General features: G+C 38.8%; 1 protein-coding gene and 1 pseudogene across 3 annotated transcripts in view; both read right to left on the reverse strand.

The window, feature by feature from the left end:
• Positions 1–7,138: 7,138 nt before the first annotated feature.
• Positions 7,139–19,313, reverse strand: LOC149195528 (protein unc-13 homolog). 2 transcript variants are annotated; one of them, XM_089405352.1, is made up of 5 exons: positions 18,848–19,313; positions 10,467–10,791; positions 10,163–10,229; positions 7,777–8,158; positions 7,139–7,594 (listed from the first exon to the last, which is right to left on the reverse strand). In XM_089405352.1, the coding sequence occupies exons 4-5, from the start codon at positions 7,822–7,824 to the stop codon at positions 7,373–7,375; spliced, it is 270 nt and encodes an 89-aa protein (XP_089261478.1). In that variant the 5' UTR covers positions 7,825–8,158; positions 10,163–10,229; positions 10,467–10,791; positions 18,848–19,313; the 3' UTR covers positions 7,139–7,372. The 2 variants fall into 2 exon arrangements, with proteins under 2 accessions (XP_089261478.1, XP_089261479.1); XM_089405353.1 differs by lacking the exon at positions 10,467–10,791.
• Positions 15,310–25,042, reverse strand: part of LOC149195529 (putative multidrug resistance protein) — a 97,377-nt pseudogene continuing 87,644 nt past the window's right edge. Inside the window, exon 6 of the transcript XR_016255120.1 lies at positions 15,310–15,443. The product of XR_016255120.1 is annotated as a putative multidrug resistance protein (transcript). The remainder of the gene's footprint in view (positions 15,444–25,042) is intronic.

Raw genomic sequence — 25,042 nt, forward strand, 5'->3', positions numbered from 1 at the left:
ATGAACAAGTAGGAGAAATTAAACCAGATAATGCAGTAGGGATTTCTAACGTGTCAGACGTAGAAATTTCAACACGGTTGACTAAGTCCACAAAATCCAGGGAAATTTTAAGAACCACTCTAAATTTATATGTATAATAAATGGGTGAATCCCCATGATACATAGGAAAAATGGAAGACAATTTTATTAATAATATAATATGTATATATATTTTTTTGGTGAATCTCTCGCCAGATTATATTATCATGTAAAATCATGGTGAATCACTAGTACAAAATGGTGAATCACTAAGAAATCCAAGGGTTTTTGCAATCACTTGGCACCAAGAGGGTATTCAAGAAGAAATTGTAAAAGAACTTGACAACATTGTTGGCGAATCAGACAAGCTTGACTAGTTACCATCAAGCGCGCCACTCTAGTGACTAAATCATATAGATCTAGAACCAGCAATTGTCGCCTAACAATTTCTTTCAAAAGTGATAGTGCAATGATAGTTGAGATACTCTCTAAATTGATAAAGAGTGGACATTGGAGAAGCATCTTTAATGGATCATTTGAGATGGTTGTATTTGCATGTCTCAAAAGCATAACAAGTAAATTAACATAAGACTGCATTAAGGGATTGTCACTCTTTCCTGATGTTAGGACCATATTAAAAACTGAGGTAATATTGCTACTGTGAATATCAATAGATGGAAGGGGAAGTCTCAATAGACAAGCCAGACATTTCACAAAATGTGATATAACTCCACATTTCACATTTCACAAAATCTTTCATGTAGGTTGAAGCTATTAATCTCAAGACCAAGAATAGATCTAGGGTTTAGGTATATTTTAGTTAAAGAAATGTCATGCATGTGTCCAAATTCATTGTGCCATCTAGTATATAAAGGAGAAGGAAAGTCTATATGTTGTATTTCATTCAATTTCTCAGAGTGGGGAGTAGTGAGTGAAGTTCATTAATTTTTTCAGAGTGGGAAGTAGTAAGTTGTTGAAGTTTCTCAGTCTACCAGTTAGAAACCCTCCATGCACTTTACTGATTTATTCCTACCTACTTGTTCTGTTACTTAACAAGTTATTTACAATGTAAATACTGAAAATAAACACTAGCGCATGCTCAACATATTACAGATCATCAATTGAAGGAAACAGAAATAAGCACACACAATGACACCATTATTTTTGGACCAATGTCCTCGGAAAAACCCAATGCAGAAAACCGGTGCAGCTATCTGAGGGTTTTCTTATTAAGCAATTTTAGAGTACAATCTTGGTGCCAAATCCGGCTTACCCAACAGAGAATCTCCTTGGCAGTAGTACCTCTCAATCTGAGACAAATGTCCGGCTGAAACCCCAAATAAACCCTCTGACAGCTCCTCAGCTCCAATCTGCTTCGAAAACCTGAACGTCTACCTCTCTGGACTGTGTCAGCCTCTCTCTGCCCAACGTTGGCCCTGCGTCACCCTGAATGGGCCTGCATCAGCCTCAAGAGACATTGCGTCAGCCTTCTGGCCCTCTGCGTCAGCAACGCTGGCCTCTCTGAAACACTGCACAGCTCCCGGCTGCCTCTGCATGGCCCTGCGTGAGCCTTGGCTGCTACTGCGTCACTCTCTCTCGCTCTTGTGCTGCTCTCCAGGCACTATCTCTGCCTCTCTGCCTCTCTGTACTCAATGCCCCTCAGTTGTAACTCCAATCATTGATTCTGTCTCTTTTAGAAAACCCCGCTCTAGAGAATAGAATGACTAATCACTCTGGGGTACTCTCCAAGTGACCCTCAAGCCTCCTCTTATACTTTCCTCACTGACATATCAATGGCCGAGATTAAGTCTCTAATCAACGGCTAAGATTAGATCTGGTTTGATCCATGTCTTTTGGACCATTCTAACACAGTGTTATATTAATCCACATTAATATTTTAATTTCCCTAAGTTTAGACTTAGGGACTCCATTAAAAATATTAATTATTATAATATCTCCTAAGTTGTTTAGAATCTGCCCAAACCCTTTCTGGGTATTGGAGATCTCATGTTCCCTAACCTCCACCAAATTTCATGGCTATAGCACATTCGATGCTACCGCAAATCAACACTCCCTCTTAGCGAGGACTGTGCTCTAGCAATACTCTTTACTGAGTATTAATTTGATCATTCGGCATCGGTCCCTGTGCTAATGCTAAGCCTGCTGCCCACCATCCTCTGCACTGTTGTATTCTATACTGCTGCCCATGGTTCTGCCACTGCCACTGCTACATCTGTACGACAGCTCCCTCTGCATCCGTGTTGTTGTTGGTCCTTTCTCCCAACACTCCATCCACACTGCAACTCCTCTCATCATGCTGCATCGTGCTGCCCACTGCTGCACTGCAACTTAGATACTGAGAAGTAAGTAACTGATCTCCCAACTCTGACCTCTCTATTGGGCTAGAGACACCTGCTGATGCTGAAGCTCCGTCTGCCACTGACAAGTGCCCCCTCTCTGACCTCTGCGCTGCTGCAACAACTCCCTGCATCTCGCACCGTTGCACAACTCTTTGTGCCATCCTGCACTGGTGCAACACTCCCATGCCTCTCGCACTGTTGCAGCCTGCTAGCTTCGCGCTGTCTTGGGACTCCTGCACTATACCTTTCTCTGTCGCTTCATCCGCATCCATCTCTACCCACATCAGCTAGTCTTGCTACTCCTCTTCGAGGCTCTTGTAGCAAGGTCTAATCCAAGAGGCTAGGTACCTCGAGGATCCTACCCCTCATCGCTTTTAGTCCGCCTAACTACAGCTCGATGTCTCCCCACTTCCGCTCAAGTGGTGCATGTGCACTCATAGCACAGTCATCGTCTGTCTCCACTTCCTTCTCTACCCTTGCTGGCGCTACCTTAGTCTCGGAAGACTCTCCCTTACTCTTCTTCCTTGGACACTGTCGCATAATGACCCAGCTCCTCATAGTGGAAGCACTTGATCTTGGAGAGATCCTTATTCTTCCGCTTTTCTTGCTTTCCCTTAGATGCTAGGGCAACATCTTCTTCCTCTTTGACTCTGATCCCCTTACTGCTACTTCCTGCCTTTGACTGCCATCTGATCTCTTCTTGGCGAAGAGCCACCCACATCTCATCCCAAGGTGGAAGTGTCCCTCTACCTAGTATACTTTGGACAAATACCTCCCAGTCTTCTGAGACTGCATTCAGGGTTGTCCTCACCATCAATTCCTGATCTGGCGTGGCTTCTATGGCAGTCAACTAATCTCGGATCTCATTCAGTCCTCCGAGGAAGATGTCAATTGGTTCTCCCTTCTTCATCTAATATGACCTCAATTGATTTTCTAGTAACATTCTTCTCTGCACAGAAGTATGCTGGTACAATTTCTTTAGGGCCTCCCACATCTCATTTGTCGTTTCCTTCTCGACAATGTGTGGTACTACATGGTCCTTGACCCCATCAAGGATGATGCTCTTGGCCCTCGCCATTGCCTCCTCGTACTTGTCGTTCTCAGCTGGGTCGACTGGGATAACTATTGTCTTCAAGGCAAAGTGCTTGACACGATTTCTGTCAAGTACGGATAAGATTCTGGCCTTCCAGACTGCGAAGTTTGACGCTCCGTCCAGCCTGTCCTGGTCTCTTACTCTATGTAGTGCCATGATGCTCTTCTACTTCCCTCCTGGAAGTTCTCGATGTGACTCCCTCTGAATCTCGATTTCCCTCCTGGAAATCCTTCTACTGATGTCGAGATGCCCCCTACTCTGATCGTCTATTGTGCAACCACACCACTAATCCGGATTTCTCGACTAGAAACCCTAGGTAGCAACTCCCTCCTCTTGGCCTTGCCCTGTCAGGTACTGTTCTGACTACAGTACCTCACCAGCTCCACTCTGCAACTTTCCCACAGCCTCTTAAACCCCAGCAACCTGAAGGTGAGAGCTCCTAGGCTTTGCACAATCCCGGCACCAGTAACCCGACCTCCTCAGCCAACTGCATCGGCTCTCCTAGCTTTGTGTGGCTCTGCGTGAGTCTTCCTTTGCGTCCCTTAGCCTCTACGCTGCCTCTTCTTGGCTCACCCTTGATGACGCAAGCACTGCGTCACCCTTCCCTTATTGTTGCTCTGCTAGAAATAAATTTTGTCACTCGGGACAACTGTTTTCTGCTACTATTGCTTCGCTCGGCTGATGTCCTCAGTTCTCCTATGATTTGCAACCACGCTCTGATACCATGTTGAAGTTTCTAAGTCTACCAATTAGAAACCCTCCATGCACTTTACTGATTTATTCCTACCTACTTGTTCTGTTACTTAACAAGTTATTTACAATGTAAATACTGAAAATAAACACTAGTGCATGCTCAACATATTACAGATCATCAACTGAAGGAAACAGAAATAAGCACACACAATGACACCGTTATTTTTGGACCAATGTCCCCGGAAAAACCCAATGTGGGAAAATCGGTGTAGCTATCTAAGGGTTTTCTTATTAAGCAATTTTAGAGTACAATCTGGTTGCCAAATCTGGCTTACCCAACAGAGAATTTCCTTGGCAGTAGTACCTCTCAATCTGAGACAAATGTCCCGGTTGAAACCCGGATAAACCCTCCGGCAGCTCCTCAGCTCCAATCTGCCCCAGAAACCCCAGCGTCTGCCTCTCTGGACTGCGTCAACCTCTCTCTGCCCAGCGCTGGCCCTGCGTCACCCTGAATGGGCCTACGTCAACCTTAGGAGGCCCTGTGTCAACCTTCTGGCCCTTTGTGTCAACAACGCTGGCCTCTTGAAGCACTGCGTAGCTCCTGGCTGCCTCTGTGTGGCCCTGCATGAGCCCTAGCTACTATTGCATAACTCTCTCTAGATCCTGCATTGCTCTCCTGGCACTATCTCTGCCTCTCTGTCTCTTTGTACTCAATGGCCCTCAGCTACAACTCCGATCACTGATTCTATCTCTCTTAGCAAACCCAACTCTAGAGAATAGAATGGTTGATCACTATGGTGTACTCTCCAAGTGACTCTCAAGCCTCCTCTTATACTTTTCTCGTTGACATATCAATGGCCATTAAGTCCCTAATCAACGGCTAAGATTAGATCTGGCTTGATCCATGTCTTTTGGACGATTCTAACAGTTTTATATTAATCCACATTAATATTTTAATTTCCCTAAGTTTAGACTTAGGGACTCCATTAAAAATATTAATTATTTTAGTATCTCCTAAATTGTTTAGAATCTGCCCAAACCCTTTCTGGGTATTGGAGATTTCATGTGCCCTAACCTATCCACCAAATTTCATGGCTAGAGCACATATGATGCTACCCCAAATCAACATAAGTGAAGGGTGTAGTTTAAATCTTTCCATGTATTTCCTATTTTCAACAATAATAAATGTTGAAAATAATAGCGAGTGAAGGTCTTCTTGACTTGTGCCTTAGTCAAGAAAGACTTCAATGTGTTCTTCTTTTTTCAAGTACGAGTTCATGGAAAAGGACGAGTTAGTTTGTTCATGTGCTAGTTGGAGGCTCAATTATGTGGCTCTCCAAGTGCAAGTTTATATTTGGAAAAAAAACGAGTGAGAGCCTCAATGTCTAATTGTGGCAAGGATAAGTTAGAAGAGTCAGTTTGACTCAGTTAACAAATCAATCACAAGACCAAGTTCTAAAAATAAACTTGCCAATTATAGCATGATCAAATAGCATAAAAGGAGGACGAAGGCACAGAATTCAACAATTGTTTTGTGCACAAGGTTGTGAGAAAAGACAATAGCTCACAGGTTTGTGAGAAAGTGCACAAGAATTGTGTGAGCTTCCTGCTTGTGGTGTGCATATTATTAAGTACCAAGTGCGCATAGATTAAGAGATTTGTGCTACAAAATAGGAGGCCCTGTGCGCATGAGTTTAGGAGCCAAGAAGAGAGGCTAGTGCGCAAGGATTTCAGGCTTGTTTATGTGCAAAGGATAGGAGTTGTGATCAAGTAACGTTCAGGGCAAGTCTAGGCTAGGTTAGCAGGAGAACAACTCTGTTCTCAATAGACAGTTTTCTTTTATTTGATCTGTATACTCTATCAATAAAATACCACAACAAGGAGAGGGTTTTCCCAGTTGGGTTCCCTAGAAAATTAATGTCTCTTGTGTAATTGTGTCTTTAACTTGTTTCATTCCATTGCTTCTATTGTTGAGAAATTTTGTGTCTTGGTGAAAAGAAAAGTAGTTTCAGATTGTTCATTTAAGCATCAAGCAGAATTTCAAGGAAATTTGATAATAAACAGTGATGTGAAATGAGTTTTAGATATATGCATGTGTTGCTACTTTCTTCAGCGTGATGTGTTTCAATTCCTAGTAAAAATCAAATTGCAATTTCAACAGAGATTTTAGTTTTTTGATTTGCTAATTAAGTAGGTTTGAAATTAAATTAAGACTATTACCATCTTGGTCGACATCTCTTAGAAATGATGTCCATCTCTTAGAAATGATGTCAGAAACACTATCTCTTAAGAAGTGAAAAAGAAATGTAGCCCCCCTGTTGACCCAAGGCTAAACATGCCTTAAACTAAAATGAGAGCCTAAGAACTGAACACCGAAGTATGTAATATGAGCTGGTGATCTCAATCTCCTTCACTCTAAGGAAGAAATGATAATCTAAGAAGACCCTTCCTACCTGTTGAAGATCGTAACCGCTCAATTTTACCCAAGTTGACCATCAACTATGAAGGTCATAGAAAAAGTTCTAATGCAGTTGTCTCTCTCTGTAGACCCTTGAGGAAAGAAGCAAAAAGGATCGCATCATCAACAAAAAGAAGAATAGGAATGAAAAATTGCACCCATTGTTTCATATGTATGCCCATTAAGGAAAAACTCCAACTCATTGATGTAAATCCCAATCAAGGTGGGAGATAGTGGACACCCTTTCTTGACCCTACTAGTGCTCTTGATAAACTTTGTGTGCTACATGGAGACAATCCAGGACAGACTCATACAAGCACTTGATTGCTACCTAGAGAATCTAAAAAATGCCAACGTCTCTAATCCTTGAGAATAGGCATGTTTGAATGTGTGAAGTGGCTTGGATCAGGTATATAACTTTTAAATATCACATGAGGCTCGAAGATGCTAATAGACATGGTATAAGTGCCAAAGATGGTTTCTCCATACATAAAAGCTACAAAAGATAGGAAAAGTTATTACATGAGCTCCTTTGATACCAGTTTTCAAGAAACTAAAGGATCCGAGTCTATTATTTTATTGCACATATGATGGTACTCAATGTACAAAAAAGGTTGCTCTTTGAGTCTCTCCCAGAAATTGGGATAACCATAAATGAAACACGCAGATTTAGAGTGAATCTAAATATACCTGCTGAAACAGTACCCATGTATAGCACATATCATCCAAACAAGAATCCACAACTAAATATTAACAATGAACCTCAAGTAGCTTCCCTTCATCCAGAATATCAAACACGCTACACAACAACTTCTCATATAGCTGAACATTCAGATGATAACCATCTTCCCAGTAGCAGATTTCACTTGACACATCAACTCTTGTAGGTCTTCCAACAAGTTCAACAGCAACTCTTCTCAAAGCCCTTAAAACTTCGGCCCGCTGAGCTGAACCCACTGAAGAAGGAAGCCCCTAAGATCATGAATGAAAAAAGAATCCTCGTTATGGTTCCAAAGTAATTTAAACACAAATGGATTGCAAAATTTGTACTGCCAAATGTTGGTTTAAAATTTAGGTTGATTCTCATTTGATTCTTTAATTATTGACCTCCTTTGAAAAACATTCAGGGAGAGTTATCTCTCATAAGCATGTACCTCAGCTTCTTCAATCTTCACTAAGAGAGATCTGAATTCAACTTCCATACCCTCAGAAGCCTTAAGTCCAAATGCAGGATGATTTAGAAGCCCTTCTTCCAAAACTTTTATCTAAAACAAATAAAAAGACAAGCAAGAGTTTAACACTGTACCACAATAACAACCCTGAGTAAAAATAATCCATGAGGTGCAACTACTCTAAACCTGTATACCACCTGTCGCTTTTGCCACCATAAATATGACTTTTGTCAGAGAACTCAGTTGGTGATATGCTGCACAAAAGCTCTAAAGGGACCAAAAGAGTATAGATTCTGTTGGACACTCTACCTACTACAGCAGAAAGTAAACCCTCTCTTGTTCGTATATCCATTGTTTCTGAAATCTGTAAGTAAACAACCACATTGTTTTCAAATAAGCAATCTTGTTCACATAGGCAAAATCTACCAGATAAACATAAATCTTTTGATCTGTAGTAAATGGTATTACTTCATCTCATAGATGATGATGAAAGAAAATAGTAAAGTTTCACCTAAAAGTTCAGCTACAGTTGAAAATGCAATAAACCCTGTAACAAAATGCTTTCTAAGAAAATTGAGATGAGAATCTTACTGAAGCCCTTGGAAAGTCAAAATAGCCAAGTTCATGTGAAACACTCTTACTTATGGTATCTCATCTAATAAAATTTGAATTCAAAGTTATAACATATAGAGCATAAATGCATGCCAATTACTTCCAGTTTGCATTATAAGGAGTATCAGTAAAAACACTCAACCAAGTGCACTCATCAGAAATATGTCAATGCTCTATCAGATATTATCTTTGCAACAAAATGAAAATAGAATCATGAAATATAATTCAAAGTTGTAGTTCTCTTCTATTGGGGATTGCTAATATAATACAGATGAGTAAGGGATCAAACTCTCAATAATTGGTTGCTAATCAAGTATTTCAGTATTTGCTTCATAACCTCTAAACTCTTCTGTATGTTACTGATATTAGGGAGTACCCACACACATGACCAATTACCTACAGATTAATGGTAACTGAACTCTTGCTGAGCAGACATGGGATGTGCATGTGACTTTCAACTTTCTTTAAATGTCTAATAAAATAGTTGGTTGACCAGCAAAGCATTTTAACATCTTCAACAGTAGATTTTGATCATATTGCACACATGCTGTATTTAGATTTGGAAAACAGTTTCTACAATTCATCTTGATATCACTGAACAGGATAGGCTGAAGTAAAGCAAGTTTCTGTTTTTAGTTAAAAAAGGTAGTTACAATAATCAAGCAATAATCACTTATAACTTCAAAATGTACTTTTTCATATTGAAAAGTTGAGAACCATGAGTATTTCTTTATTATGAGGTCGTACAAGGTCAGTACAATGCATTATCATATGAATATTACTCAAAGATCAATCTGCAATATGAAAGTGCCAATGGTGTATCCTGACGAGTCGACGACTAAGATGTCATGGACTGATTCTCCTGCACAAACTGCATTAATACATATGAAAAAGTAGGAGCTCAATCAAGAAATTTCATAATTTTTCCTTTTTGAAAAAAGAAGACGAATCCATTAAAATATCAAAAATAGATCGAAAAGGTATGTTAATTTGTGAAGAGATGCTTCTATGGTCTACCTAAATAAGGCTTTGGGACAAGTCCAACTTATTTTGTGATTTCATTCAACATGAATACAATAAATTGATAGGTACTAAGGAAGCATTGCAACAGAAATTTGGCATGCCAAAAATTGAATTGTGAACATTGAATATGTTTTTTGCACATACAGGGTAGCCTTTGTTTCCAGTTCACTGGAACTTTGGATGCAGTCTTTTTAAAGACTACAACTTCCTCCCATGGTTAAGATATTTTTGTCCTATTGCAAACAGGCCAAAGTGATAATGCAAGTGTTTAATCTTTCTTAGCAAGTTGACAAGTCAACATAGACACAAACTAAACAACTCCGTTAATCAGGCATTTATAGATGCATATTGTGCAACCACTTTGACAAAGAGGGGACAGAGTCAAGATTGTCTAGAAAAGAAATGGTAATATATCATGTCACTTGCCTGCATTTGTACACGAATGATATTGAGTAATCTGGTTAGGCCTGTTGCTTGTTGAGGCTGAGGCTTATGCTTCCCACTCTTGCTACCAGTGAGCTTCCTCGTAAACTTTTATTTTTTCTCTTTTCTATTTTCCTTGTTTGGAAGTTTAAGACCACTGCTTGGCTTAAAAATAAATGCCAGCAAGTAAGATTGATTACACCATACATGGTTGGACAGCAAGATAAGTGTCCAATGTCTCTTATAAATTTTTACCTAACTTGAAATACAATCATGTAAAGCATTAAAAACTGCCAAAAGAATCCCTTACCCAGCAGCCCCAACAGATGCTAACAGTACTTCATAAGTTGTTTCCCGAAGATCATCACTTGATAAACCTGCACAATCAAGAAGATATATCTCCTTAGACTTTCTCAAGTTTCAATGCTATTATCAGCCCACCTGTTAAATTCCTTCAATCCATTCCATGACTTGTTTGTAAAACGAATACTGGCAGTCTACATCTCAATTAAACAAATCAATTACCACATATCATGGCAGACTTATTCTGCAAGCTATATTGACTAATATGAAACAAAACATGAAAGGGAACAAGCAAAGCATCTTTAGACTACCTGATTTAAAAGTTGGAAACTCTAATACAAGATTCGTGATATCATTGAACTGGTGCCTCGAGACACATTCTGCTATTGAATCTTCATCTTCAAAATCATCAATCTCCTCTTCCCCAGAAAATTGTTGTGAAGGAGTAGAGTATAGAGGAGAATGAGTTTTTGAGAGGTTTGTAGACTTTGTTGGTGTACTGACTTGAGTTTTTGGGAGGTTTGTAGACTTTGTTGGTGTACTGACTGCAAGTGGAGGTGGTCTCTGTTGAGGTGGTGGTCCAGATAACTTGGGATTTGAGACCAGAAGGTACTTTGCCCCTAACTTAGAACCAGTCTGCATGTGCCAATCATAAAGGTGTTTAGGCCGGCATAACCCCTCAGAAAAATACTACTCTCTATATCTTTTTACCAGGATAGTAGAGGTAACTAAGTACTTAATTTGGTATTATACAACATGAAAACTATAAAAATCTCGAATTCTCAGTTCTCCTACTTAATTTGGTATTATACAACATGAAAATTATAAAAATCTCGAATTCTCAGTTCTCCAAAGTCACTTTGTGTTTCTATTAAAAAAAGTCACCACTGAAATTTCAAATGTATCAATAAAGAGTAAGGATGAGGGACCATCATTGGCAACCATGACAATTAAAACAAAATTGTTGGCTTCCTCAAAAGGATTTTGTTGTGCAATGGACTTAGAATAAAATTGCTATAACCTGTAGGAAATAAAATCCCTAACTGTTGTCGGACCAATATGCATCATATTAGATGTTTGTCTTATCAGAGACTTTCAAGCAACGTTGCACGAAGTGGGGACGCAGAAGCGTCATTTCCCAAAATCTAGGAAGCGAAACATCTGCTATATATATATATATATATATATATATATATATATTTGCATTTATATTTAAAAAAACATCCAAAATACCAAATTAGTTGTAGAAGACATGAAAACATGCATATTTTTACATAAATCAAGATAGATATGGCATCCATTGTACATCAATGATTAATTATTCCAGCATCAACCATCTAGAATCTAGATTCCTCTTCTCTTGTCTAGCCTTTGCCTCTACTTCAATTCTATAGGGATATTAGTCAACATTGCCTAATTTTGATCAAACAGCTTAATCCAAGCCTTATAATATGGTAGAGAAAGCTTAACATGCCTGATCAATGATTTTGACTTGAGTGAAGGGTACATAATTGCTAAGGCCATGACAAAGGAGTTCAACAATCAACAACACCAACACTGGGGTACATATAGGGCTTGGTGCTCTTGATTAAATGCCAATCACATGCCCTCATACATGATATAATCCAATGAAACGCCACAATCCCATTGATCCTGAAAATTGTTAAGTTTGCTAAATTTTGAATGGGATATGAAATTCTATTTTCTCCATATGAAGTTTGATGAGGTTGGAACCACTCTCAAACATCCTGAGTCGTTTCATGGTAATGTTAAAAATTTAAGGTAATGTTAAAAATTTAAGTAAAGGGATGGAAATGAAAGATAAAGGAGAATGTCACTTTTACTTTAAGAATTTAACATTACCATTAGAGAGCATCTAGAAAGCGTCTAGGGAGCATCAAGGGGCACCTTGGGAGTATTCGGAAAGTGTAGTTCCTCATGTAACAGTTCGAAATTTCCAAAAAAAAGAACAAAAAAACCTCGCGAAACCGTGTGAACCGTCCACGTTCCCTTGGATCCGCTCGCGATTCGCGGTGGATACACGCCCGAACCTCCACAGATCCACACCCAATCCTTTCCGGATCCGTGGATCGGGCCCCCACGGATCCAATTTGCCAGGAAGCACCGAAAAAAGGTGGATCCGTGGATCCGATTTTCAGATCCGCGATTCTGCCGAAGGATTGGTGGCAGATCTATACGTGATGTGGTTCTGCCTCCAGATCCTTAGGGGGGACGGTTCCTGCAACAGTGCTTTCAAGTTATCAAAATGAGAATTGAGGTACATGATGTATTTTCAGCCCCTAGATAATCCAAGATGGATTGGTACATGAGAGATAGTCCTTGGTGGATTTGCACAGTTGAGAAAGCTTGCTTAGTGTATGCTTGACCTCAAAATGGTTTTTGGCTTAAGAGTTTCTCTTAGGCATCGAAGTTCTCTTGGCAATTTGGTGCATGCCCTTCACTGGGGCCCCATGGAGATCCACTTGCTTAGAGAGCACCCATGGGATGAGGAGCATTGTGTGGCTTGGAGGAGGTCATCAAAGATTAGTTGGCATGTGATAGCTTGGATTTTTGTTCGAAGGTTTGGAGATGGCTCAAGGATGCCTAGGGCTTCAATAGTATTTTTGCAAGGGCAACTAACCCAATTTATTACATTGCTTACGAGGATCAATGGAGTCCATGGAGGCTTGTGATGAAGGGATGCAGACTTGCGTTGGTAGCTACAACATCTTGGAGCCATTATTGTGCATAACATCAACATGGAGCATCCCACTTATGTTGGACAAGTGCTCATTATAGATTATTTGTAAGGGCTAAGGCCAACATTGTATTGTTGGCCTCCCTTACCTCTCATATGGCTGCTCTGTGGTGGAAAATCCAGGTTCATTACAAGTTTAGTGTCATGCATTATCCACTGACAAAGAATATTGGATTGGGAATATACGACACTAATTGCCCTGTATAATACAAAGTATCATCATCAAGGAGATTCCATTGTATAAACACAACCTTGGCTAAGATTGGCTAGCGCCACATGACAGAAAAGCAATAGAAAACACACTGAAGAAAATATATTTGGCACCAAAGCTAAGGCATTGAAATCAAACCTACAAGGGTATAGTGTGTACATAACATCTGATAAGAATAAGCCTATTCATGACACTTGTAGGGGGCATCTGTTTTTTTTTTTGTCATGGATTTTTGGGTGTAGCTCTATAGTGGAGCTGGATCTGAATTTAGAAAGGTTGGGACCTTCCTTGTCGAGAGGGATTGATTCATTCCCCTAGGACATAGCCCTGTTGCCAAAGCTGAAATCTTCTCGACATATTCTTTATAAGGTTGTTGGTCATGACGAAGTTCTGGCAAGCCTGTAATAATAGAACAAAGCCCATTAATGAACTTAAATCACAAATTGAACAACTAATTGAATTTATCACCATTCCCCACAAGTCACTGACATTGGCAGACAAATACAATAAATACAGTAATCTAACTCAAATATGGGGGAATCGAGCGAACATTTTCTGCAAGTAACTGACTCAAACAAAAACTTTGAATTAAACCTCAAAAAGACCCTGAATCATTCACTCAATTGCCTGCCTATGACTAAAATGGCAAGAACATGGCAATGGGTGCCTCCCGCATTCTGTGGGAAAAGATTATTTAATATGCATAACAACCTTTGATAACAACAAATTCTTAGCATACTTATCTCTCATGCCATTGGACACTAAAATCTAGACCATAAAACTCAGTGATTTACCTCGTGCCCTTCTCCATATGCTCAATTTAGAAGGCAAACCCAACGAACTATATGACTTATTCACATCTTCTAGCTATTGTAAACTATATTTAGCAAGTAGAAAACTATTAAAATAGCATGTACAAAAAAAAGTAACAGAAAACTCGTACACTATTCTTAAAATAGCGTACACGAAACAAAATGAAGTACTATTCTAACTTTGTGCATCACATATCTATGTTGACCCTATATCTCAGAGAAATATGAAGAGATCTGCTATAACAAAACCATTTAGTCCTTCAACACTTTGCTTTCTTGAAAAATTAAGTCTGGACATCAGAAAATGGGAAAAGAAAAGTAATACGAAGTTCAAACCAATGGAAACTAAAAGCTTGAATAAGAGAAAATGGAAAAGGAAAAATGTATTACAGACCAATGGCCATTTTCTGCAAAATTGAATGAAAATATGAAGGCCTAGTGTGATTGCAATGTGAAAAGTGAGGTGCATTGCATTTTGTAGCTAGAACTGAAGGTTGGGTGACTTATCAACTCTTTGTATTTATGCATGTATATTTGTGTAATGATGCATTGATTGAGCTCTCAACTTCATGCCTTTAAAGATATAAAGGCAAAAGAAATGAAGTGACTATGCAAATTGCAAAACAAAGTTACACCAATAAAAATGCAATAGCGTAGTTATCTTAATCAAATTTCATGAGTTAATAGGATTCACAATTCAGAAATAATAAACATCCTTTTGATCATAAAGAACAGGTAACTTTAGGCTTACCTTAAGGGATGGAACCATAGCTTTGGCCTCTTCTACAGTTTCAGGGCAAAGATTTCCAATCACACAGAGCTGTAATGGCAACAATATTTAGATTCAGTAAGATGAACTCTTCTAAAAGTATGAATTTGAACCACAATTAGATGGGCATTTCCCAATTAAAGGATTTCATACCTCGAACTCACCCAATCCGTTTCTGCTAAGCACAATGTAAGGCCTTAGTAAAGGATTACATACCTCTTTTCCAAAATTCTATACTACACAACAGTTGATTAACTATTGGATTTAAAAGGTGAGAAATTTTAAATATAAGTTATAGCCCTTTTCAGAACACTAATCCCAGGAATTAACATAAAGAATACTCTCTAACTTGTTTCACAACATCTAGATTTTTGTATCGACTGAACTGCTTTACGTACTACAAAGATCTTTCAAACACCCTGCATAGAAATTATAACAAGAATAATTACTTGCAAATGCAAATTTCAAATAAAAATAAATTCAACAAAATACTAGCACCCATACTAACATACCCCTCTTCCATTATACATAATATAATTTTCCACTTAACTCTTATTAAATATAGTTGTTATGTAGTCTAGAGGGAAGGGAAGGCAGAAAAAATTTTTTTTCGTGAGATATGTTCTTACTGTGACACTTGAGATGAGGGATCATCGGTTGTCTTCCTGAGTTGTTCAAGTCTTCTCTCCAGAACTAGTGCAACCTCAGAATGCATCAAACATTTAGCTTTCAAAAACTCTGTAAATCACAAAGAACAACGGTCATTCTTACACACCAAGTAACATAAAAATAAAAGCAATAACAAATAAAAAAATTATTAACAGGTTCAACTTGCTTCAGAAACAAGTAGACAAATCAGAACACTCAAAACAAACATAGGAAATTCATGTTGATACTACCATACTGCAAAACATTGACAAACCAAAAAACATTCACCAGAGGCATCACAGTAAAAACTTTTGTCAAAACCCAAAAGGAGGAGATAATTGAGGCATTGGAAAGAATGGAGAGCACAAGTTAACCTTCACACACATTATTTTACTGGAAAATGGTTTTTCTAATATCCATTGATATCGATAAAAGATATAATACATATTGTAATGAAGTAGGCTCACATCAGACAAGCCTCTGACTACCATATGTCATTATTGGCAGGTTAATTACAAAAATTGCACTTTTAAATAAAAAAAAAACCAAAATAGAAGTACTAAAGTTCGTACTTGTAGGCTATTTTATCCTCCCATTGCCAAACCTTGGTTGAATTTAGTCCCACACCATTATGAAGTTAAGTTGTTGGCCACTGGTGGCTTAAAAGAGTGGGCTCTGCAAACCAAATTATCAAAGACAAAGAAACTCTAATCTGCCTTATGAGAACTCTGTTCACCTTCTATCAAAAATTTCACAAGGTAAAACCAAAGGTCATAGAACTCCATTCTTCTGTCAACATTTCAATCACACTTTCCCAATCACAACTTTAAATATATTTTTAGTTCTCCTAACCATATTTCCTCTCCAGAGGTCATTTCGATCACACTTTCCCAATCACAACTTTAAATATATTTTTAGTTCTCCTAACCATATTTCCTCTCCAGAGGTCAACAAGCCAATGAACATTCCAAGACCAAAAGTTGATAAGGAGAAACGACAACTGGACCCTGGGGCCAATCTATCAACATTCCTTCATTATTGTCCTAGACCAAAAGGATAGAAAAGTCTTCTCCTTAGGGCACATTCTTCCTCTTACAAAGAATATACTTGTTTTCCTGCCTCAAGCAAGGAAGGTTGTGGACATCTTTACATGTGGCTTTCGAAAATTTCTCCAAAGATGCAGGATTAGCATAGGTGTCTTAGCCTAGACTAAGGCCTTTCCTTTGACATAACATAGGTTTCTCAGCCTAGACTAAGGCCTTTCCTTTGACATTTTTATAAGACATAATCATCGGAGGGCACAGTCACAACTCTGACCCAACCCTTCTCTTGGAGGTTGTTCCTACAGTAGATAGTTTCTCAAGTTTCAACAACCTTGAAGCCTACCAAAAAGAAAATTTATATATTATGCTCCAAAGTTTTAACAATAGAACCAACTATACAAATTAATACAGGCCAACTTCAAGGTGAACCTCTATTAGACCACCAGGATATAAATGGTCCTCTCAAGTTTATGAACACGTCAAACTTGACATAGATACACTTGATTGGCTGAAGGATGAAGGATTAAGGGAAAATATTGTCTGTAACTTGTGAACATGCTTGAAAATAACTTCAAATTGTTGTCACAAAATGGTTAATGTTCATTTGAGTTGCACATGGTTGCAAAATATTAGGTCATGTGTATGGTCAATGTTCATTTGAGTCGTACATGGTTGCAGGATCCTAGGACATAGTAAGACTGACCTCTATCTTCATACATCACTAAAGGCCATGGAAATTCTCTTTGATAGTATAGGGGATAGGAGTGGGGGTACATTAAGGGATTTGCTTATTTTGATAGATAGCAACAACAACATTTTCAAAGAAACACTGAAGATTGAGTATAACTATAAAAAAATTGAAACATAAAATGAAGTACTATTCTAACTTTATGCATCACATATCTATGTTGACCCTATATCTCAGAGAAATATGAAGAGATCTGCTATAACAAAACCATTTAGTCCTTCAGCACTTTGTTTTTTTGAAAAATTAAGTCTGGGCATTGGAAAATGGGAAAAGAAAAGTAATACAAACCAATGGAAAATTAAAAGCCTGAATAAGAGAAAATGGAAAAGGCAAAAAAAATTGTATTATAGACTAGTGGCCATTTTCTGCAAAATTGAATGAAAATATGAAGGCTAATGTGATTGCAATGTAAAAAGTGGGGTGCATTGCATTTTGTAGCCAAATATGAAGGTTGGGTGACTCGTCAACTTTGTATTTGTGAATGTATATTTGTGTAATGATGTAATCAAGATCCCCTCACTGGTTATGTTATCCAATTGTTTGAAGACCTCATTCTGTGTGATATTGAAACTAATGAGATAATTCCAAGTTGGAGAAATGTCAGAAGTGGAATAGATGGAGTGTCAAAATGATTGGGCAAATTCCTGGTTTCAAAAAGAGTTCTACAAGATTCAAATAGGTTTAAGTCATGGGTTGGAGATGGAGGCGGCTTTGACCATATTATCTATACTGCAAAAAAAACTAGGTCACTACCAATTTAATCATGGTTGGTTAGAAGAAGAGGAGTACAAAAGCCTAGTAACCCTGAATTGGAACAAATTTGACACAAATACATGAGAAACGACGATGATTCAATTGGAAGAAAATTTGAAGATAGTCAAGAGTAGTCACACAATGGGAAAAAAGTAAAGCCCAGGCAACTCAAAATGATTTAGGTAGGACTAACAAAAAATTTAAACTAATGCATGACATATCTAAAGAAGGCATCTTCTCAGAAGTTGAGAAAACTAATCTGAAAAAGTTGAAACAAATAAAAATGGAGTTGTTGGAGAATGAATAAGTAGCAAGGAGTTTAAAGATATGGAGGAGGGTTACATGGCAGGCTGAGGGAGATGAGGATAAAACTCAACCAGACACAAATAAATCAACACCACATGGGAGATCAAAAGGAATGATGGTTCTATGGTAACTACATTTTGGGAAATTGCAGGAGGAGGAATAAATCACTTCATATCCTTATTTCTAGAGACTGCAGATTGTAACATAGTGGTCTAGCTGAGATTCTCAAGTTTGCCTCTCACTGCCCTAATATGACAGACGAACAACAAAATGGGAAATTGGAGACTTAGCTGACAAAGGAAGAGTTAAAATCTGTTATTTGATCATTCAAGAAAGCAAAGAGTTCAGGCCTTAATAGATCAATGGTAGAAAGCTACTTGGGCTTTTATTACAGTGATCCAGAATTGTAGAAGTTTGAAGGTGACATTCCTTTGTTGACTAAGTGGACTTCCTTTGAAGAAGTTGACTTGTAGCTAGCAGGTTTGGTTGTCAAATCTCATTGATTTCCTCTGCATGTGGAAGTTTTGGTGCTTCATTACTTTCTGTGAACATGCATTTCTTCCACATATACAAAATTGCACATGAATAAGCACTTCTTATGAACAACAAACTTATATTTGTGCTTGAAGAAGAGTTTGAATTACCTAGAGAAATGTTTTAAACCCAGGGCTAAGGCATCCGAAGAACCGAGTTCTTCTCCACATATTGGTACCCTTACACATGTTGATGAATATTGAAAGATGGCAACATAGCTTCTACTCATGTGACTCCAAATCTGCACACAGATTAGTCTTCTTACCGTAACCCATGAAGTTTGAAAGACATATGATAGTAGTCACAGAAAATTATGCAACAAGCGAAAAAAAAAATCACGTTCAAAGGAAACAAACAAATTTTCTTTTAGCCTTGGCATCAAAAGTGTAATTGCATAAAGGGAATGTTGGTCTCGTGCCAATAGGTCTCCTACGATGAATGCGCAGGAACCTGGTACATAGACCGTTTTTCTCTTCGCTTAGCTACTGAGGGCTTATTTCCCTTTCCAAATATCAGTTATTCTTCTCCAAGAAAATATAAAATAAGAATAATATTTTACTATATTCTAAAAGGTGAAGATGTTGAAATCATGCCACAAAGTGAAAGGAAATAAAATATCTTTCCTCAAACCACCAAATATATAAAGAAAACAATAATAATTATAATAATAAAACTAGATATATGGATCTATGCATGAAATGAGAACTATAAACATCTAACCAAAACAAACAAAAAATTTCAAACTCGACAAAATCCTCTAAACACAAGCAGCAAACAAACCACTAAAATTTTCCAAGATATCAGAGCTAGACATCAACGCAATTTCATGTACTTGAATAAGCCCATTTTTGCTTAGCGTTAGCCTTCTTAAATTAATTATTTATCATTTAATACTAGGACACTATCTATGTGAAAAGAAATAGGTCCCAGCATCATCAAATCCGACTTCATTTCCAGTCAAAGATCAAAACCAACTTCATTTCCAGTACCAATATAAAATCACACCCTTTATAAATCTTAACACCTAACCACTTAGACCCCTCATATAATCCTTTTCATAGCCCAACAAAAAGATATCCCTAACAAAAATTGAACTTTTCAAAAATATAACATGATCATGTAAGACACTAAATACTAAATATGAACACTACTAGATAGGCAACAATTCAATGCCAGTTCAATCAACCTTCATGCAACAAAGAAAAATCAATAACTCCTTTTGCAATATTGAATGCCACATTCTTGTAATCAATAATTATGCTGACACTTGAGTTGCTAGTGTTGTGTCAAAGTAACCATTTCTCACTACCTACAAATGTTGAAATACAGGATGGTGCTAAAGTTAAAGACACAAAATAACAAAAAATAAAGATATGACAAAAAAATAGACCTGCAAGACTATATTGGTTGAGTGTGACAGGGACACCAATAACTGAGACTAGAGAGATTTATAGAATGTGGTAGTTACTAGTGTGTGTATATTGTGCGATTAGTGGTATGGTGGAGAGACCTACCAAGAAGGGACATTGGTCCATAGAGCATTTATGTAAAAGGAAGATGAGAAGTGTTGTCTTCAAAATGGGTTATGTTATGGTAGAATTTTATTGGCGATAAGAAGTCGTAAAAAAAGGCTTACATCAATAGGTAAAAAGTAGATTCAAGGCATGAGTTGGACTAACTCATGTTATTTCATCTGTTAATGGTCCTGTTACCCACCATTTTGTGGGTGATATCCCTAGGAGAAAAAATCCTCCAAGATGGTCCTCAGTCAACAGCCACTAACTAGCTCATTGTGCCACTTCTCCGCCACCTAAGCCATCCATGTGGTCCCTCACCCATCTATCAAGATCGTATGTTTGAAGGTGGGCCTCCTAAACTTAAAGGTATGCCTTGTCATTTGGTAATTGAGTATTTTAGTTTTCTTATCATGGACACTTCTGGGCATGGATTAATGGGGGGATTCGATAGAAGGAATGGACTAGGTCTATGCTCTTGTCCCCTAGACCCCTTTTTGGATATTAACCTTGGATTCTAGGCCCGGGGATCTCTTTTACTGACCATTTGGCTTTAGGGATGGTATTTCACAGGAAACCCTAATTTTGGTTGCGTAGTCCCACTCCTTCATCCACATATATTACCCCCTTTCCACTCATTAATACCCCATTCATCATTTCTCCCACCTGGGTCCACATTCCTCCACTGGGTCCACATAGGGCTAGCTCTCTCCTTCCCGTTCCCCTTTCCCACACCTTGGATTAGGCCTAGAATGATGCCCCGAAAGTTGATACAACTTAAAAGAAAATTAAAAGCATAATTGGCCACATTCAATAGGAAAATGTACCACAAAATGCAAAAGATGGTCAGGACAAACACATTTAGCACGTGGGCAAAAGCCAATACATGAGCTCTACCCCATCATCATGGCCATCACCCTGGTTCCTACAGGTTCTATGAGCCTCCTTCATCATATAGGAACCCATGATTGTCCCAACCCCTGGTGGGCAATGAACCGCCCTACCTTAAAAGGGGGTATCCACTACTATATCTCACACATCATGCTCTTACCCCTTGAGCTTTAAGCAGTTAATTGAAGAAAAAACATAAAAAGGCAAAAGGCATATAAAGAAGGGTAGAAAAACCAAGGTCGGGCCACCTCATGTACCACGATTGCTCCCTCCTATACATTATATACCCAAGTGTCGGCTTCCCTTCTACTAGCTAACCTTGTACCCCAGTCCCCAACACGTGGCCCAAGACTGCTCCTCCTCATTCCCTACTCCATTCACCTCTTTATCACATGCCACCATCTTTTAAAGGATGTACTTTGGACATATTATCCCCTTTAAAAGTAGAAACCACCTAATGGGAAACTCGGTTAAACCCATTTGGAGTTTGGAGACATTAGCACATGTCAAAGCCCGTCATGGAAGGGCAAGCCATTATGAAGTCCCCACCTGTGGTCCATGGTTTGTAAGCTCTTTTACTCAATTTCCTTGATGACTTGTTGTACTGGAACGGGATGCATTGGATCTTATGTGGGATTGCAGGTGGTCTCCATCTTGGGTTTGGTCTCCCTATACGGGATCCTAACCCTCCAGAGACCTACATTGGAGCATGTAGGTTGTGTGTTGAGAGCCACAGGCCTCCACAACAGTAGACAACACTCCATGGATCCCCAAAAATGTTCAAAGATGGATCGAGATTCACCTATTGCACAAGGCAGATGCACCTGGTTCACCTTTTCCCATCCAACCCCATAGATGTGTCATGCACTTGGTAGGTAACCCAGGACTTTTAGGATGATGTGGCATCACCTACACCATCATTTGAGCTCTTACAGATGGTCTACAGGCATCTTTGACTTACTTGGAGACCCATGAGGTCACTTGTGTGCCCTCACATCCATTGGGAGCACCACAGGTTTATTATGTGGAGAACAAGGGGCCAACCACTTGTCCATTGCTTTTAGAAGTCCAATCCATCATTTTGGCACTTATGGACTTCATCAGGCCTCTTAGAGAGCCCAACGACATGAATTATTGATCATTTGACCTCTTGGGAGGCTTATTATTTTATTTGTGAGCTAGTTTGGTGGGCTTGTCACCAATAGATAGTTATTTGCACATTATTTTAGTTGATGGGCTAATGTAGGCTCAAATTAGGTAATTCGAACTCCTAATGAGTGTATAAATAGGAGAGACATGAATTCATTTGTATCATCACTTTGGATTGGATCATTCTTCTCTTTAGAGAATTTCGCACTTTTTCTGGGATGATGAATTGGAGCATGGATGAATTTTGATGTTTGGATTGGAGTATTTTATCTTGGAGCTTCTTTATTGTCAAATTGTTGATGGTTGGATATGTTTTATTACATGTAAGTACACACATTTAATGTTATTCTTGTTTTACTTTTGTCATATGCATTGAATGGGATTTTCGCTATACTAGGGCTAATTGCTACATTGCATAATTGCGAAATTGTGGAATTATTGTTTCTATATAGCATCTCTCAATGTATGGGCCATGTATGTGAATGAAATCTCCTAGGGATAATTCTACCGGTGAATTTATCTTGATAAGCCATCTCTTTTTGCAAAGAAAAGTATAAAAGCTTTGAGGTCTCTTCTTCTTGCCCTAAAGGCCAAGCAAAGTAGTCACTAAGGCATCCTTGACAGAAATACAAGTTCCTTTCTCATCATTCTCCTAGACTCCATTCTCCTCAAGGGATTAGACATTGGTCTACCAATAGGTGATCACTCAAAGAACATTTTTCTCCACCTCTTCCCTTCCTCTTCTAGGTCCAGCCAAGTTGGGTCACCTAGGGCATCACTTTCCTGACGAAATAGCCATAGAAAAATTTCAATCTCCTAGCCTCTACTGCATTGGTGTGTCCTCAAGGCCTCCTTCAATTTTGAAGCCATTCCGACGGTGGAGTTGTGAGATAACCCAAGCCCTAGCTCTAAGATCAAACTTTGCCCTGGTATTCCCTAGGCTAACACCTCATAGGATCAATTTGACACTTCTAATTGGAAAATCTTGGTTTGATCCTTTCCCCTCCCTTATCTGAGTTAAGAACAACATTGGTTGCTAGATTCCCTATCCTTAACCTGGGTTGGGTCCACTTGGTCTCGTGTGGTCCCACACCTTTGAAAAGTCAATTCTTCAAGAACCATTCGAAAAGTCAAGTTCAATAAGGATTTTAGGATTGGGAAACTCCTTTACAAAATATATTCATCTAACCTAACCCTCAAATCCTCACCTCCTTATCCTAGAAATCTTTGTACCTTGCTTGAAGAACAAGTAAGCTCCATTCTTCCCCCCTTTCTAGGAAAAGGATCATTAAGGTCAATTCACATCCATTTGTTGATACATCCTTCACAAGTGAGTTCCATATACCGGGTCTCCTCCCATCAGTGAAAGTCCGTAAAGAGTAGGGAGTCTTAGCTGAGGTGATAGTGGGCTAAGTCTCCATTGTTGCCCTTGACCTAGCAGTTATCCCTTTAGGAGTCCCTTTAAGGCCCCCTACTAGTTTGAGCAGTAACATTTTGGCGTCGTTGTCGGGGATACGAAACGTGTGTTTGGTTCCCCATACGGCATATTGACATAACATTATTGGCGACTCAATTGGAAGAACGAAGCCCTAGTTCTTCATTGAACTTCAAAGTCAATGCTTGTAGGGTGAAGCAAGCATTTGTTAAGATAATTTCGTTCACTCTGGCGACTCTCGCGTCATTAAGGACCTAGCAGCATGTTGACCACATATATTCCCACCATAGATATGACAGGGACCCCAAGATATCCTTCATCAAAATCCATGAAGAATATGCCAATGTTCTATGGGGATCCACATTCCGCAACCAACCAACCATGTGGTAAGGTTCCTAAGGTACCTTTCAAAGCAAAATATAGCTCAACCTTATGACCAAATGGAATTGTTTGTCTTATCCATTGCCCCAAGTACAGATTGGCTTGAGTCATGTAAACCTAAAAGCATTCCTTCTCTTCCAACGTTGACTACACACTTCTTGTTGCATGAAAGGCCGAGTTTCCAATCTCATGAATACATATCCCAAAAGTTAGATATGGTCCTTCGAGAGGAGGAAGTTATTGAATATGGTTTCATGCTTGAGGAAGAGTCTCTTATTGATGCATACTTTAATGATGGTGCCAAAGGAGAGACTCGTGAATTGGAAAGCATGTCCTCTAAGTATAATAAGGGAGATCTCAACCCCAAGAGCCCTCAGACATTGCAAGAATGGATGATGGAATATGAAAAGTCTTGCAGAAAACTAATGGCCACATATAACTCCCAAGAGATTTTCTCCCACTATTGCGAGCAATCAGAAAGGCTCTGTATTACGAAGAGTGAATATAAAGAGAGTCCTACCGATGACCTTCTTCTTGAGGCATTTTATCAAAATCATGTAGTAAATACCTTGGAGATCATTCTTCGGGAATAGATGAAGGAGGAAAAGTCCTCCCTATCTAAAGAAGAGAATGAATGGCATCCTAACCAACACCAAATATATAGTGAAGAATGGGAGGATTATGAGGAAGATCATGATAGTCGAATAAACAAAGAATCTACGAGTGACTTTTGGGTTGTTGATTGGGGAATTGGGTATGATTATAGAAATGAAGACCCCATGGTTTCTCAAGTCCATAAGAATGAGCTCAGGGAAGAAGAAAATGCTCCGCCCCTTCTGAATAACAATGTTGGTCCTTATGAAGCCCTTCCTAGTGGTTGGAAAGGTCTCTTCTTTATGTTCCAAGATGATTCAATCAAAGAAGAGCCTTCTGAG

Source organism: Pinus tabuliformis, chromosome 2_2 (genome assembly GCF_031772625.1).
Source record: "Pinus tabuliformis cultivar Carrire ecotype Pingquan chromosome 2_2, CPIR1, whole genome shotgun sequence".
Taxonomy (NCBI): Eukaryota; Viridiplantae; Streptophyta; class Pinopsida; order Pinales; family Pinaceae; genus Pinus; species Pinus tabuliformis.